Source organism: Zalophus californianus, chromosome 3 (genome assembly GCF_009762305.2).
Source record: "Zalophus californianus isolate mZalCal1 chromosome 3, mZalCal1.pri.v2, whole genome shotgun sequence".
Taxonomy (NCBI): Eukaryota; Metazoa; Chordata; class Mammalia; order Carnivora; family Otariidae; genus Zalophus; species Zalophus californianus.
In genome coordinates, this window is record NC_045597.1 from 59,044,262 (window position 1) to 59,060,529 (window position 16,268).

Here is a 16,268-nt window from a genome sequence, read left to right on the forward strand (position 1 = left end):
ATGGTAGGAAACCTGACCACTGATGCAGAAATTATGGAATATCGTTAGCTCCTAATTAGAGACTGAGGTTCTATCTCAGTTTTAGCCAGAATCCTGCAGAATACCCGGGCCCTGCTTTGATGAGATGTCTATTACTAGGCCAATCAGCTGTGTGGTGGGCAGGGTGTCATGCTGCGCAAAAAGGTTGATCCCACTGTAACTACGTGGGTGGGGAAGGAGGCACAGGGACCATTCCCCAGAAAGCAGAGGGGATAAAACATGTTGTACATTATACAATGGCGTGAGCAGTCTTTCTCTTTATGGCAGGTTACATTCCTTAAAAAGTACGGTAAGGTCAAACTAAAATGGTCATTGTCTCAATTTTTATAGGGGGAATACAACCAATTAACATGTTACACTGCTGATTAAGGGCCTGATGCCAAATACCATTTTATATCACCTATAAATTATGTACCTTTATGGGATACATGTTTCTAAAGTTTATATTCATTAGTTTAAGAGGACAAGAGGGTAATGAGAACATAAAATTCCATTTAATATGATATAGCATTTCCTCACCTGTAACTGTAAATTCTGTAACTTAATTTGTCTAATGATGGATGCAAAATATATAAACAACCAACTAGACTCAAGACCAACTAGAATCAATGCCCTACACACATAGTAAGCATTTCAAATTGTTAAATGCATGAAGCATAGTCAAAGCTTATATCTTAAGGCTTAATGATTTTTCATTTTTACAGTAATAAAACCAAAGGTGAAGGACCACTTTAAAGAGGGCCAGGAACAGAAAAGGATTTTTAAAAAGGGACAGAAATTTTCAAAAATTTAGGACCATAAAATGGGTAAATGAGAAGCTGATACTGGAGTACTTACTTTGCTGACTTTTTAAAAATGTAGCAAGAAATAATAATCAGAGATTAAGTTAGCACAGCAGAAAGTTCTATGCTTCTTTGGATTGCTTTCTAATTCAGCCTGAACAGATGACTTTGCATCCACCCTAGTTTTGCAAAGCACACCTGCCCTTAAAATGAATGCATCAATAAATTCATCCTTTGATCTCTTATCATATGGTGTTTCAAAACATCAGAGTCTGAAGCTGTGTCTTGAATAGTGGCCAAACCTCAAAAAACACAACTCTGAGTTTGATCCTGAGCCCATAAAATCTGAAGACTTGCAATCTCAGCCACAAGTCTTTTTTTTTTTAACTTCATAAAAATATGCAGAAGTGGTTCTTTTCTGTCAGCAATTTTAAGGTTTAAAGGATTAGATTAAAAGTTTACGGCTATTAAGTAATACGATTTTCTCTTTAAACAATTTTAACTCAAAGGTCTGCCTCCTAACTAGCCCTTAATTCACATAATAGTAGGATCCTCTAGTACTTTCCCCACCCTGATGGGCCACTTTGCTCTGGATTCCTGAAGGAGAAACGGATTTGTCACACAGACTCCCAAGGCAGTTCCTGCTATCCAATCTAAGCCACTGCCATGGCCACCATCACTGCTGTCAGGTCTGGATCCCAAACCCCTCCTCCAAGCTCCTCTCAAGTCTGTTCATGGTCTTGCCTCCTGCAAACAGTTATTTCCTCAACATTCTGTTTATCCCAAGGGTAGAAAATTGCCCTTCTCCTTCACTAACATATACTATTAGTATGTAGTTCTTTTATCAAAGGTTTAAGGGTAACAAAGAGTAATTATAGTACAGTGCAGAAACAATCTCAAACTGAAATCTACATATTATTATTAAAGGTTTATCAGTATTCCTCTTTTTTAAAAAGATTTATTCATTTAAGAGAGAGAACTTGAGCAGGGGGAGGGGCAGAGGGAGAGCGAGATAAGCAGACTCCCTGCTGAGCAGGGAGCCAGACTCAGGGCTCCATCCCAGGACCCTGAGATCATGACCTGAGCCAAAATCAAGAGTCTGAAGCTCAACCGACTAAGCCACCTAAGCGCCCCGGTTCGTCAGCATTCCTGATCATCTTTCTCCTTAAGCCCCTTCCTCTGTCATGGTTCTGGAGTCTCTTTCCCTCACCCCAAAACTTTCTCCTATTTTTCTTCTATTTCCTACTCCTACTGATCTTAGCCAGAGAGAGGGCATTTCTCAAATTTCTGTTACTTTATTCTGCAAAGGGAATCTAAGCTCTTCTCTTTCAGTCTTTCCCTTCCAGACATTGCTTAGAGACCTAACCTTCTACAACTAACAAAAAAAGCCCATCTAGGCATCTTCTAAACAAAAATTCATTTTTCTCTGTAAGGAATACTCCATCCTTTTAGGTTATCTGGCAAAAGCCACAGCCCAACCCTAAATAATAATTTTTTCTTCCTGTAATAAACATATACCAGAAATTTTAGTCAAATAACTGTTGTAATCTCCAACAAACCCCCAGGAGTGGCTATTCACTTAGTAGAATAATTATCATCACTATTGAATTATCTTCTAAACAATTTACTAATTCCTCAAGAAAAGTGGCTTATTGCTGTGTTCAGAACATCTTCCTTTGGTCTAATTTCCTTACCTCTGCTTCAATCTCTCATTCTCATGCCTACATTCATTCATTCATTCATTCATTCATTCAACCAACCAATGTACATGGCACTAGGTGCGGGAAACGGGATCCTAGGACTCAAGATACTTTCAATTCAGAAGGGGCTGTACCAGTTCTACCTATGAACCAAGACACGAGGAGGGCAGAGTACTGTGTGATTAGACTGAACTCTAAAGTTAGGACAAATTTTATCAAGTTGTCACTATCTTATATGGATACTCTAGGCTTGAGATGGAAAGTTGCTGCTTGCAGGCTAACCATTAGGACCTCCAGTCCATAGAGATATACAGCACATTTCTGCAAGTAGGCTAATAATGCTAATAATGCTGCCTCTTTTCTGAAAATATTGTATATAGCCAATGGAACTGAAGTGTCCTCAGCTTTAACTGTTTTCCATTTATTCATTCAACTAAGAAGTATTCATAAGTGTCTATTTTTTATGGGCTTGAGAAGGACAGCCACATCTATGAATATCACATTCATTTATAACTATGTTCTAGGCATCATGTTATTATCAATCCAATGAACAAAGTCAAGAACTGTCTGGTCAATTATACTTCAATAAAGTTGAAGAAAAAAAAAGAACTGTCTGCTCTTTTATTACCACAATAATAGATCTTCATATTATGATAGCTGTGAGTCAACAGTAAAAAATTATATCTAGAATATTAGTTTGGAGAGAGGCAAGTATATAACATATTTTATAGAGAAAATGTAAAGTAATCCACAAAAGTAATGTATTTGTCTTTCTGCATTTGAAGAATTAATCTTTAGTTACATAGAAAATGAAAATATTCAGAAAGATACTTCTTTCCCCAAGGATTCCAGAGAGTAGAAGTTCACTCCACTTGATAACATGTAAGTCAACTTTTAGGCAATTGAATGTCTTAATTCAAAAATAATCTTTAAAGTAAATTTCCTCTCTAAATTCATTTATTTTCAGGATCCATGTAAAATAAGGGAAACTTGCCTAAGTATTTCTTATTGTTCCTCTTTTGTTATTTAAGCCAATGCTAAGTAAGGCACCCAAAGTCTGTCTTGATATACTCCTATCTCCCTAATTCTTGGATAGCACCTTGAAACTACACTACTCTGTGGCTGCTCATGACTTCCCTAGTTCACCGGACCTGATGACATCTCATGCCTGACTCATTCTTCAAAATATAACCATTCTTGGTCATATTCCTTCCAGCATCCAACTGCAAACTGGGCTAATCTCATAAACCAACTCAAGCTAACATATTAATTAATGATAATAATAGCTTAATACATTTCTGCTTTCAGGGAAATGTGCAAAACAATAGATTTATAGAAATTTAATACCGTAATCCAACAATAGGGAGTATTTTTCCCATTTATGGTCACCGACCAACTAAGTCTAAAATTAAAGTAATAAACAAAAAAAGTCAAGGGTTATAACAAAAATAAACCAGTTTACATTTAACTTTAGTTCGAGAAAGGGAGGAAAATGAGAATATACTACCTGACATTTGTGTATAGTCTACACATGTATTTACTGTTCTTATGTATTTTTTTATTCAGTTTAATATTTAAAACAGTGCTGTAAGTTCATACTTTTTCTATTTTAGAGATGACAAAAGTTAGTCTCAAAGAGGTTACATTACTGACTATCAAAGAGCACAGCAGGGACTCTATAAACAATTCTAATCCCAAGTATTTTTCCACCATGCACAACTCCTTCAAGTGTTCATATCTCATTTGAAACTGAATAAAAGAAACATGAAAATACACAGATGCAATGATAAAACTACACTTCATTCTGCATATGGCCAGTTTAAAAAGTAAGGAGTAAGATGGGGAGAGAGAGTGAGCAAGCCAGGCAAGAGGAAAAGTACGCAAAGAGATTACTGAGTCAAAGATGGAAAAACAGGTCAAGGAGGGAAAGAAAGAAAGAAAAAGACAGGTGTGTCCGAAAGGAAGGATGAGTTGAAGTCCGGACCCTCTGGGGTCCTCCACTCGGTGTTTGCGTCCAGCCAACACACCTGGCTTCACATCTCCAGAGCAGTGTTGCTCTTCATTCCTCCTCCTTGGCTCCAGTCAGCCAAAAATCTTCCCCCATTTAAGCTGTCCAGAGAACTGTGGGCTAGTATTTCCACAGATCCCCAGAGCCCTGACCTTATCTTGGTCCAATCACTGTAATCACCATAATTAGTTTTCCTTTCGCTTCCCCGGTGATAAAACTAAAAAGCTATTTCAGAAATCTGCATTTTCTTCCATCTCTGAGAATCAGTGGAAACCGGAGCACTTAGTATGCCCATAGTAACAAAACAACAAACAAATCAAAACCAAGACTTCTATTACCGAAACTGCCAATGATCAAACGTGCCTTACATACACGCTGTTTACTGAAAAACCACTGTTCTCAGTTAGATAGACCATAGATAATAAAACGCCTATACCTCTTCACCGCTCACATTTCTAAGTTTTTGTTTTATTTAGTTCACTTATTATTCAGGTAAATTAGGTACAACTGCTTTCAAAATGAAATAATAATCTTATATTGCTAGCATTCAACAAATTTCCGAAATCATTCTAAATGAACAGGCCTGAGAGACACTGAGTTTGAATCCCAGCTTAGGCTCTTAGTATCTGAGTGACTGCACAATTACTTAATAGCTTTGACCTTTGGGTTCTTCATCTATAAAACAAGGCTAATCATATAGTACCAATCACATAGGTAGTTTTAAGAAGGAAAGGAGATGAGTGCTTGGAACTGTAGGACATGTAGTAAGCACTCAATGTTATTTCTTATTATTATCATTATTATTATTAGCCACTAACCTTGCCACCTGGCTGCAGGAAACTTAACCATGAGATACCTTTTTACTTTATTAGAGAAGTTTGAGAAAAATACTGGGTTTATATATAATAGATGAGCAGTAATATTAGAAACAAAGTTAAATATTTATGATCATATACACTAAACTTGCAAAGCAGCAGCATCATCCTTTTACAGAGGGTTTACCTCGAAGTCTATGAGCTGAAGGTCAGCAATCAGGGTCACCAGCAGCCCACTATTATAAAGCTCTTGTGCAAGCTGGGCCACAGCTTCTGTGGGGGGCTCCTTGTCATTTGTGCCACACAGAATCTCTTTCATTGCTTGCAGTGATTTCGACACTTCCTCTGAAGCCTGGTGACCAAAAAATAGTGAAGAGGAATGAAAATTTTCAAGCCATAAACAAACAAAAAACCCCACTTCTTGGATTCTGTTGATTTATGGTCAAAGAACCCTGTACAGTTACAAGCAAACAAAAAACTGTTTCACAGACATTGCTTTATTTTGGAAAATGTTGCAAAAATATATTTATATAAAAAAAATCTCTAGTATTTCTATTTGGTCAGTATAATTGAAACACTCTTCCTTTATGTTTTTTTCATTTTTTAAAAATTATTATATTATGTTAATCACCATACATTACATCATTAGTTTTTGATGTACTGTTCCATGATTCATTGTTTGCATATAACACCCAGTGCTCCATGCAGAACATGCCCTCCTTAATACCCATCACCGGGCTAACCCATCCTCCCACCCCCCTCCCCTCCAGAACCCTCAGTTTGTTTTTCAGAGTCCATTGTCTCTTATGGTTCATCTGAAACACTCTTCCTTTAAAACATACTCAAACATAGTCTAACCAATCTAGTCATTAACTATACATTTTACTCTTTTTTTTTTTACTCTTAAAAATTAAAATGACTGTTTTAAAAGACTTGTCAGTAGCTACAGGTCTTTATTAAAAGCATTTGTTAAGGTTTTTCAACAGATTCCTATTACTCTGATTTTTTAATGGACTATTAATAAAACTGAACTATCAAAACACACAACTGAATCATCAAAACCCATTAAACTGTTAACCCACTTGTCTCTCCCACATAGTAATCACCTTTTTTTGCTCTCTATGAAACTTAAAAACAACAGCAAAAAACTTCTCTATATTGTAAAGAGTAATAGGGAAATCCACAGAAGTAGAAAGTAGATGAGTGGGTGCTCAGGCCTGGGGAGGGGACAATGAGGAATGACTGCTAACCGGTACAGGGTTTCTTTTGGGGGTGGTGAAACTATTCTTGAATTAGATATTGGTGATGGTTGTAGAACCCTGTGAGAATACTAAAAATCAGTGAATTGTACACTTAATTTTTTTAATTTTTTTATTAACATATAATGTATTATTTGTTTCAGGGGTACGGGTGTGTGAATTGTACACTTTAAAGAGGCGAATTATATGGGATGGAATTTACTCAATACATCTTTTTAAGATTAATACAGGAGAGCAAAAGAGAACAGGCCAAAAAGTTAACCATGTAATCTGCTGAATATTTTTAAAGAAATATAGTTTTATTACTTTCAAGTATAGTTCTATAATCATTATAACTGAAGGGAACAAAGAGAATAAGGCAAATTAAATACAAATAATTCATAGTAGCATGACGCTACTTTAAAAAAATAATTTCCAGGGCGCCTGGGTGGCTCAGTTGGTTAAGCGACTGCCTTCGGCTCAGGTCATGATTCTGGAGTCCTGGGATCAAGTCCCGCATCGGGCTCCCTGCTCAGCAAGGAGCCTGCTTCTCCCTCTGACCCTCCCCCCTCTCATGTACTCTCTCTCTCTCATTCTCGCTCTCTCAAATAAATAAATCTTTAAAAAAAAATAAATAATTTCCAGATATATTTATGATCTGACTGAAAAAATGCTTAATTTATTAAAGGTTGGAAGTTTCTTCAAGGGTGAGATTTAGCCACAGAAGAGTATTTTAAATTATATGTAGTTAACAACAATTATAAAGCAAACATCTGTATGACCATAACACAGGTCAAGAACAGAATACTTTCAGGGCGCCTGGGTGGCTCAGTCTTTAAGCGTCTGCCTTCGGGTCAGGTCATGATCCCAGGGTCCTGGGATCGAGCCCCGCATCGGGCTCCCTGCTCCGCAGGAGGCCTGCTTCTCCCTCTCCTGCTCCCCCTGCTTGTGTTCCCTCTCTCGTTGTGTCTCTGTCTGTCAAATAAATAAATAAAATCTTGAAAAAAAAATACTTTCAGAAACCCTGGAGTCACCTGAATGCAACCTTTTCAACCTAGAAGTAAATATTTTTATGTTTTTGATGACAGTCATTTTTTTCACTTTTCTTTATAGTTTTCTTACCTGTGTTTGCATCCCCAAACAATATAGTGTAGCTCTGCCAATTTTGAACCTTTTGGAATAGTACCTGTGACCTTTTACGAGGTGCTTTTTTTAAATTTTATTTTATTATTATGTTAGTCACCATATATTACATCATTAGTTTTTGATGTAGTGTTCCATGATTCATTGTTTGCGTATAACAGCCAGTGCTCCAAGCAGTACGTGCCCTCTTTAATACCCATCACCAGGGTAACCCATCCCCCACCCCCCTCCCCTCTAGAACCCTCAGTTTGTTTCTCAGAGTCCATAGTCTCTCATGGTTCGTCTCCCCCTCCGATTTCCTCCCCTTCGTTTTTCCCTTCCTACTATCTTCTTCTTCGTCTTCTCCTTCCTCCTTCCTCCTTCCTCTCTTCCCCTTCCCCTTCCCCTTCTCCTTCTTCTTCTTCTTCTTTCTTTTTAACATATACTGTATTATTTGTTTCAGAGGTACCGGTCTGTGATTCATCAGTCTTACACGATCAGCACTCACCATAGCACATACCCTATGAGGTGCTTTCACTCAGTATTATATATATGAGATCCATCCATGCAGCTGCATGGAGGCAACAGTATTTTAATTTTCATTGCTCTCAAGTATTCCATTGATGACTGGACCACAATTCATCGGTTCCACCTTTGATGGACATTTGGGTTGTTTCCATTGAGGGGTTATTACGAACAGTAACATATGAACACTCTTGTACATGCATCCTAGTACACAAGTGCAAGATTATCTCTAGAGTTTATATCTATGAGTAGAACTGCGGGGTTTTAGCACAGGAACATCCTCATCTTTGACAGATGATACTAGCTGGTTTCCAAAGCAGTGACACCGTTTATACTTTATCCCTCACAGTGGAGGAAAGTTCTCATTGCTCTCCATTCTCGCCAACACTTAGTTTCATCTGACCTTTTTCATTTTTGCCAGGATAGTAGGTGTGTAGTATGAATGTATGTGGCTTATTTGGCCTTTTCCTGACTACTCATGAAAATGAGTATCTTTTTATGTTTTTTTTCTGTCTTTTGCCATTTAGATTTACTCTTTTATGAAGGTCATTTCTTCTTTCTAATTGAGCCAATATTTGGTTCAATATTACAAGTACACAAGAATTAAAAATACACTTCTACATCCCTTACATGATGCAGGATAAAAAATAATATTTCTATATCCCTACAAGAATCCAAGATTGTTTATACACTGGGATAGAAAGATACTGTGAACTGAAGGATATTTATTTTATAGATCTCTTAAGAGAGAAATTGAATATATAAGATCCAACATCCTATGGAAGGAATAAAATACTAAAAAAAACCTTACCTATGAGGAAATCCTGCTTAGTAGGACCTTTAAAAAATGTTAAAATGAGGTTGCACTGTCATAGAAACTATCAGGTGATCTTTAAATAAAAATGTTCTATCCTTCATATCAGTTTAACGTTTATACCAGTGTAACCCCTTAGATTTTTACGCTCTGTAGTCTATAGAGGGATCCAAGTTTGGTCAGAGGCTCAAGACAGTGAACCAAGGGTTTAAGGCAAAAGATTCAACAACTGCATAAAACCTGAAATCCATGTACATGTATTTATAGAGACCTTATGTGCACATCACAAACCATATTTGGGATTCTTCATCAAGTTTTTACATTGGTTTTTGGTTTTGGAATATATGCATTTGAATAATAACATTATCATTTTAGTTCATACCTTGTCGGTTTTTTTTGTCTTGCTTTTCCAAAATGGCCAAGTTGTCTTTTAGAGCTTTCACAATTTCTGCTGGATTTTTGTGTGATTTACTAAACAACGGCATTTTTTTCATCTATAGAAATCTCTTCCGATACAGAATGCTAAAACAAACAAACAAGAATCATAAATTTAACTCTTTAAAATTTTTTTCTAAAGTTTTTATTTACATTCCAGTTAGTTAAAATAAGTGTAATGTTAGTTTCCAGTGTATAATATAGTGATTCAACACTTCCATACAATACCCAGTGTTCATCACAAGTGCGCTCCTTAATTCCCATCCCCTATTTCCCCCATCCCCCCACCCACCTCCCCCCTGGTAACCATCAGTTTGTTCTCCATAGTTAAGAATCTGTTTCTTGGTTTGCCTCTCTCTCTCTCTCTTTTTTCCCCCTTTGCTCATTTGTTTTGTTTCTTAAATTCCACATATGAGTGAAATCATATGGTATTTGTCTTTCTCTGACTGACTTATTTCACTTAGTATAATACTCTCTAGCTCCATCCATGTTGCAGATGGTAAGATTTTCATTCTTTTTATGGCTGAATAATACTCCATTGTGTACATACACCACATCTTTATCCATTCATCAATTGATGGACACTTGGGCTGCTTACATAGTTTGGCTATTGTTGATAATGCTGCCATAAACATCGGGGTGCATGTATCCCTTTGAATTAGTCTTTTTATATTCTTTGGGTAAATACCTAGTAGTGTGATTGCTGGATTGTAGAGTAGTTCTATTTTCAACTTTGTGAGGAATCTCCGACCTGTTTTCCAGTGTGGCTATACCAGTTTGCAACGAATTTAACGCTTAACGTGATTAAACTGTTATACCAAAATGTCTTATATGTTTTCAATAACCTTAATTCAGTAAGTTGAAACATTAATAGTGCTCAAACTAAAATGAGTTTCATCCCGTTTTACACCAAATTTAAATATATATAAATATTTTAAGAAAGATATTTTAAAAACTTTGCCTGAAAGTTTTTACTCAAAGTTTGAAATTTTTTCTACAATACAAATACAAGGATTAGAAAAAGAATCCCAATGGGAAAGGAGTACTTTTAGAGAATAAGCTTACATTTAAAACTAGAATTTTTAACCAATGGAAGTGATGCTGCTGATGCTGACAACCTGACAATAACGATGGTGTTAGATAAAATAAAACATGTAAAACAAAAGTGAGATTAGGACCCACATCCTGTGGTAAGGCAATATTTAATGCTACAATCACAAAATCGCAATGTAAAATTATTTAAAATCTAATCTGTTCTTTATTTACTCTTCAAACATTCAGCTGGCCATACTCACTGAGGAAATAAAGACTATCATGGCAGAGGGTGAGGAGAGTGAAGAAAAGGAGTGTTAATTCTTGTTTCTGAGAACATCTATTTACGTAGAGCAGAGAAAGCTGAATGTGGCTGTCACTGCCCTACTGTAATGGAAGTATTTAGGGAGAAAATCATAATTGAAGTCTCTAGTTAGGAGAGGCATATTTGTGTACTTTACAGTTATTGGCAAAAATATTTCAAACACTACAGAAACATGATATAATAAATCAAAGTCTTCCATTAACCAACTGCTCAGAGATAACAAATATATCAGTTTGGTATATGTTCCTCCTGAATTTTTTCACACATATAAAATTAGATATATTTTAAAAGAAAAATAGAATAATAGTAAACATAGTATTTTGTAACTTTTTCCCACTTTCTATATCTTGAATACCATTCTATGAGTATACATTTAGATCTACTACAATAATTGTATACTATATAGTATTCTATTATACAGATACATCATATAATCATTATGTGGCAATTTCTTATTAAATTACTATATAATTTATTTTACCAATACCCTATTGATGGACTTTTGGGTTAATTCCATTTTTTCAAATATTTTTCTGATTAACAATGATGCAATTAGTCAATGGCAGATATAATACAAATGTGTATACACAAATGTGCACACTAGTGGATAGCAGCACTCTACCTAGCTATTCCTGTGGTATAACCATTGCTATGGTTCTAAATCTCTAATCCCCCTAGATTCCTATTTCCCAAACTGGTTCCCTAGAACTTCTGTCATTCTGTGAGCTACCTTATGTCCTTCCAATAAATTCCTTCAGTATTTGTTTGTAATCAAGAATTCCAATAGGACATATATATGTTATGAAGTAGAAATCAAAATGGTTAGTGTGAATTTTGATGATAAAACAAAAGACTCAAATTCTTGTTTTCAGAAGAAATGCTGTTTTCGATAGAGGTGCCTCAACTCCCCAGTGTGGGGAGACTAAGTGGGAGGGGAACTTGTCCACTCTCGGGGAAAGGATAAGTTTGAAAAACAACTTAAGAGACCCCAGTCAGCCTCTAAAGTGGATACTGAAAGTTGACAGAGCATTCAAAGATAAAGCATGTGAAGATCACAATGATTCTCAGTGGGTAGTGTCAGGTGCAAAAAAGAGAGTCAGAAGAACATTGTATCATGTACCATTATAAAATTCAAGAATAAAATTATAAAGACACACTAGATTTTTCTTTAGTAGTCAGCCCTACACATAAATAAATGAAGGTAGAGTATATTTAAAAGTATATGTAATGTGGAAGTAGGGTGGGTGCTGAAACAATCATTAGATAGTTGGGCAGAGCAAGCAAACTGTTGCTTCTTACCTAAGTGATCTTGGGCACAGGATGTGATCCCCTTAAGGCTCTGTGATCCCATCTGTAAATGGAGACGATAACATCTCCCTCTCAGGGTTGTGAAGATTAAAGGTAAGTAGAGCACCTTGCACAGGGCCTTGTATAAGTAAAGTACTCTATAATGTTTAGCTGCTATTATTACAAAAAGTTCTATGATATAATGAATAAATTATTTCACAAAAGAGAAAGTCAGAGTAATTGAGACATGATATTGTCTTAATTAAGTGTCCTAGACACATATGGTCCTTGAATCACTTACACATTTTTTCTTTTAAAAAAATATACATTTATTCTTTGAAGGTTAAATATTTAATGTTCAAGTACTTAGCATTAAAAGTTTTTTTTAAAGGCTAAGTGCATTTGTGTAATTGTTCTATTTCTTCACATAGTTCTACTGCACTAAGGAAAAGATAATCGACTGAGAATTTCAACTAAATGCTCCCTGACATCAAAATAGAGTGCAAATAAGAATATGGTATCATATATATGATATGACATGATTTTTGTCTATTAACTATTGCTCTGCTCAGTTCTCACTATATCAAGCTAATTCTAATGTTAATTCTGGTAATATCACAAAGGTTTTCAGGACTACCATGTTAACATGGTAGTTAGCCACCATTTCCCGGATTGCTGTCTCCCAACTTTTTATTTGCCCGTTGATTTGTTCATTTATTCATTCACTTATTCATTGAACAAACAATCTGAGTAAGCACTAAGCGCGGGCACCTTGCTAAATACTTGGGATAGAGCCATGAACAAGAAAAATACAATCCTTGCTCTTTGGAGCTTATTATTAAACAGAGAAAGTAAACATTTTGGGGGCAATTGGATTATATAACAGAGGGGAAAACACACAGTATAATGCCTCTCAATACAGTACTCCTTTTTTGAATTTGTTATTTTCATATTTTAAGTATATCTATTTACTATAATAACTATAATATAAAATTAGTTTAGTAATTTTTAAAATTTCATAGATCGGGGCGCCTGGGTGGCTCAGTCGTTGGGCGTCTGCCTTCGGCTTGGGTCATGATCCCAGGGTCCTGGGATCAAGCCCCGCATCAGGCTCCCTGCTCAGCGGGAAGCCTGCTTCTCCCTCTTCTACTCCCCTTGCTTGTGTTCCCTCTCTCACTGTCTCTCTCTCTCTGTCAAATAAATAAATAAAATCTTAAAAAAAATAAAATAAAATTTCATAGATCATTATTCTTCAATTCTGGGATCCATATTATGAGGGAAATCAAGACCTATATTTCAGAGTATGCAGTTCCAGCCCCTGATCCCCTATAAATTAAGGCAAAACTCTCCTAACTGCTCTGTTCTCCTCGGACCATAACCAGCCCCACCCCACCCCAGACTGAAAACATTCCTGTATTACCCTCAAACCCGGGGCTGCCCTTCCTACTCCCTGGTCAACCATGGAGGATACTTGCATGTGCATCCACCCCAATCACATTTACGCCATTAGTCATTTAAAAAATGAGCCAACTGGCACTCAGCACTACCTACTAAACAATACAAGGTACTTAAACCCCCATCTGGTTCTGAGTTGGTAATTGACCACTGTGATTCAGAAATTATCACCCTTGTCTGGGTGTCATTTGTTCTATCTATAAATCGAGGGGATTCTTTTTTAAAAAAATTTAACTAACTGTGAATTCACCTAGTCATATCATTTAACTCATTCTTCCATTTCATTTATGAAGATATCAAAACAAATCTGTCAAATATTTTGGGAAAGTCCAAATATATTATATTTACATTAATACTAGTTTAGTTATCTTATTTTATTTATTGCATCCCCATGACTTATTTTTTTATAACTGGAACTTTGTACTTTTTGACCCTCCTGACCCATTTCACCCACCCCAACCCCTACCTCCCTCTGGCAACCACCAATCTGGTCTCTGTTTCTATGAGCTTATTTTTTTTAATTCCATTTATAAGTGAGCTCATACAATATTTTTCTTTCTCTGTCTGACTTATTTCATTTAGCATAATGTCCTCAAGGTCCATCCATATCGACAAATGGCAAGATTTCATTCTTTTTTATGAGTGAATTAATATTTATCAGAGAATTATACATACAAAGCACATTTTCTTTATCCATTCATCTGTTCTTTTTTTTAAGATTATATTTATTTATTTGAGAAACAGAATGAGAGAGGGCAAGAGAGAGCATGAGAGAGGGGAGGATCAGAGGGAGAAGCAGACTCCCCGCTGAGCGGGGAGTCTGATGCGGGACTGATCCCAGAACTCCAGGATCATGACTGGAGCTGAAGGCAGTTGCTCAACCAACTGAGCCACCCAGGTGCCCCTATCCATTCATCTATTGATTGGCATTTAGGTTCTTTCCACATGGGGGTGCATATATCTTTTCACATTAATATTTTTGTTTTCTTCTGATAAATATCCAGAAGTAGAACTGCTGGATCATATCATAGTTCTATTATTAATTTTTTTGAGGAACCTCCATACTGTAAGGGTGGGTTCTTAAGGAAAGAGCATCACCCTTTGATATTAGCTAGGTTATATACAGTGAGCTTCAAGTGAGTCATCACTGGTCCATATCCATTCTAAATCTTGAAATCCTTCTATCATGGCCAAAGATAAAGTGCTGAAGGGTAGAGACAAATGGAATGGCAGAGTCCTGAAAATGGTGCCTTCTGGGGATAAAAGGGTAGTAGGAATTTTTCCATAAAGTCTACTTCAGATTTTTTAGAATATATGTTATATTCAGCAAAGCGGGAAGCAGGGACAGGAGAATATGCCATATTAAGTCCAACAGACTGACACTAGAGGAATGCCTCTTAGAGACTGAAAACTATGTAGGCTGTGCATACCAACATGCCCTCTAGCATAGCGTGGACAGTGGGCCATGCAGCAAACAAATGTCCAAGGACTGACACTACCCTGTTGTACTTTTCCATTTTCAAGCGTGAGTAAACAGAATAAACAACAAATAATGTAGGTTCTATTTTAAAAAAAAGAGAGAGAAAGAGCAGCCCAAGAAAGAGGAGAAATGCCTTGTGGACTTAGGAAAGGTTGCTTTCAAAATTAGTTCTCTGTAAGAGACAGAACAGACATAACTGACAAAAAAAGAAAAGGACTTAAACTAAAAGCTGGCCCAGATAAAAGATCAAAAACCAATACATATACACACATACGCAGATAACACCCCAAATACAGCACGGTAATCCAAATCTTCATAGAGCAGAAATGACCCCATGGAAAATTGACTAAGGATAACTGAAAGGTAAAAAAATAAATCAGGCTACATTTATTCATTCAAAAAATATTTACTGAGCACCTATAAATATTTATATTACAGAGATATGGAAAAGATAAAGTTATCCTATAAAAACAGGCATCACAACAATGGGAGGAGGTGGAGGAAGCCAACAAGAATGAAAAATCTAAAAAATGAAGCAGAAGCAACAGAGATGTAACAGCTTAAGCAGAAAAAAGATCTAAACCTAGTCACTTAAAGAGCTCTTCTAGTTGAGATTAATGGTGACCCCCTAAATTCAATGTCTTGTGGCTTTTAAAAGAAACAAACATTATACTGTCAAAGCTCATTCCTACAAAATGACCTTAACAACAACAAAGGATAAAAATCAAGTTGCCTTTGAACTTCCATAAAACTAAATGTCATCAGAACAAAGAGAAAACCTACAGAGTTCTGAAAGAGAGTCTATAGCCTCATAATTGAATCTATAGCCAACATATTTATGTGTAAACAGATTATGTATGCTTACTAAACATTTTATAAAAAGAAGAGATGGAATCAAACCCACAAGAGTTCAAAAAATAAATGCTAAAAATTAGAAATAATTCTTGAAAGGAAGCCTTGATATTGTTGGTAGGACATGTGGGAGGGTGAGAATCTACAATTATCATTAATTCATAGGGGATAAAAATAAGTAAGAATTCAAGTTAAAAAGGAAACCACCCCAAAAGTCTCCAAGAAAAGAAGGATGGAAATAATAGCATTATAGAAGCAGAAATTAACTGAATCAGAAAAGTAAAAGAAAAAGAATATCTCTGGTAGCTATTTGGTCCCTGTTTCTCATCGTGATAGACTTGTCTGCTCTACTTCCCATC

At 36.1% G+C, this 16,268-nt stretch overlaps 1 protein-coding gene across 10 annotated transcripts in view; it reads right to left on the reverse strand.

Annotated features, from left to right (window-relative positions):
* The window catches only part of CAB39L (calcium binding protein 39 like), a 114,665-nt gene that overhangs the window by 48,475 nt on the left and 49,922 nt on the right, over positions 1-16,268 (reverse strand). For all 10 annotated transcript variants that reach the window (XM_027588641.2, XM_027588636.2, XM_027588640.2 and 7 more), the window contains 2 exons: positions 9,426-9,565; positions 5,532-5,696 (listed from right to left, as the gene is read on the reverse strand). In XM_027588641.2, coding sequence (XP_027444442.2) covers positions 5,532-5,663 — 132 coding nt within the window. In that variant the 5' untranslated portion in view covers positions 5,664-5,696; positions 9,426-9,565. The remainder of the gene's footprint in view (positions 1-5,531; positions 5,697-9,425; positions 9,566-16,268) is intronic.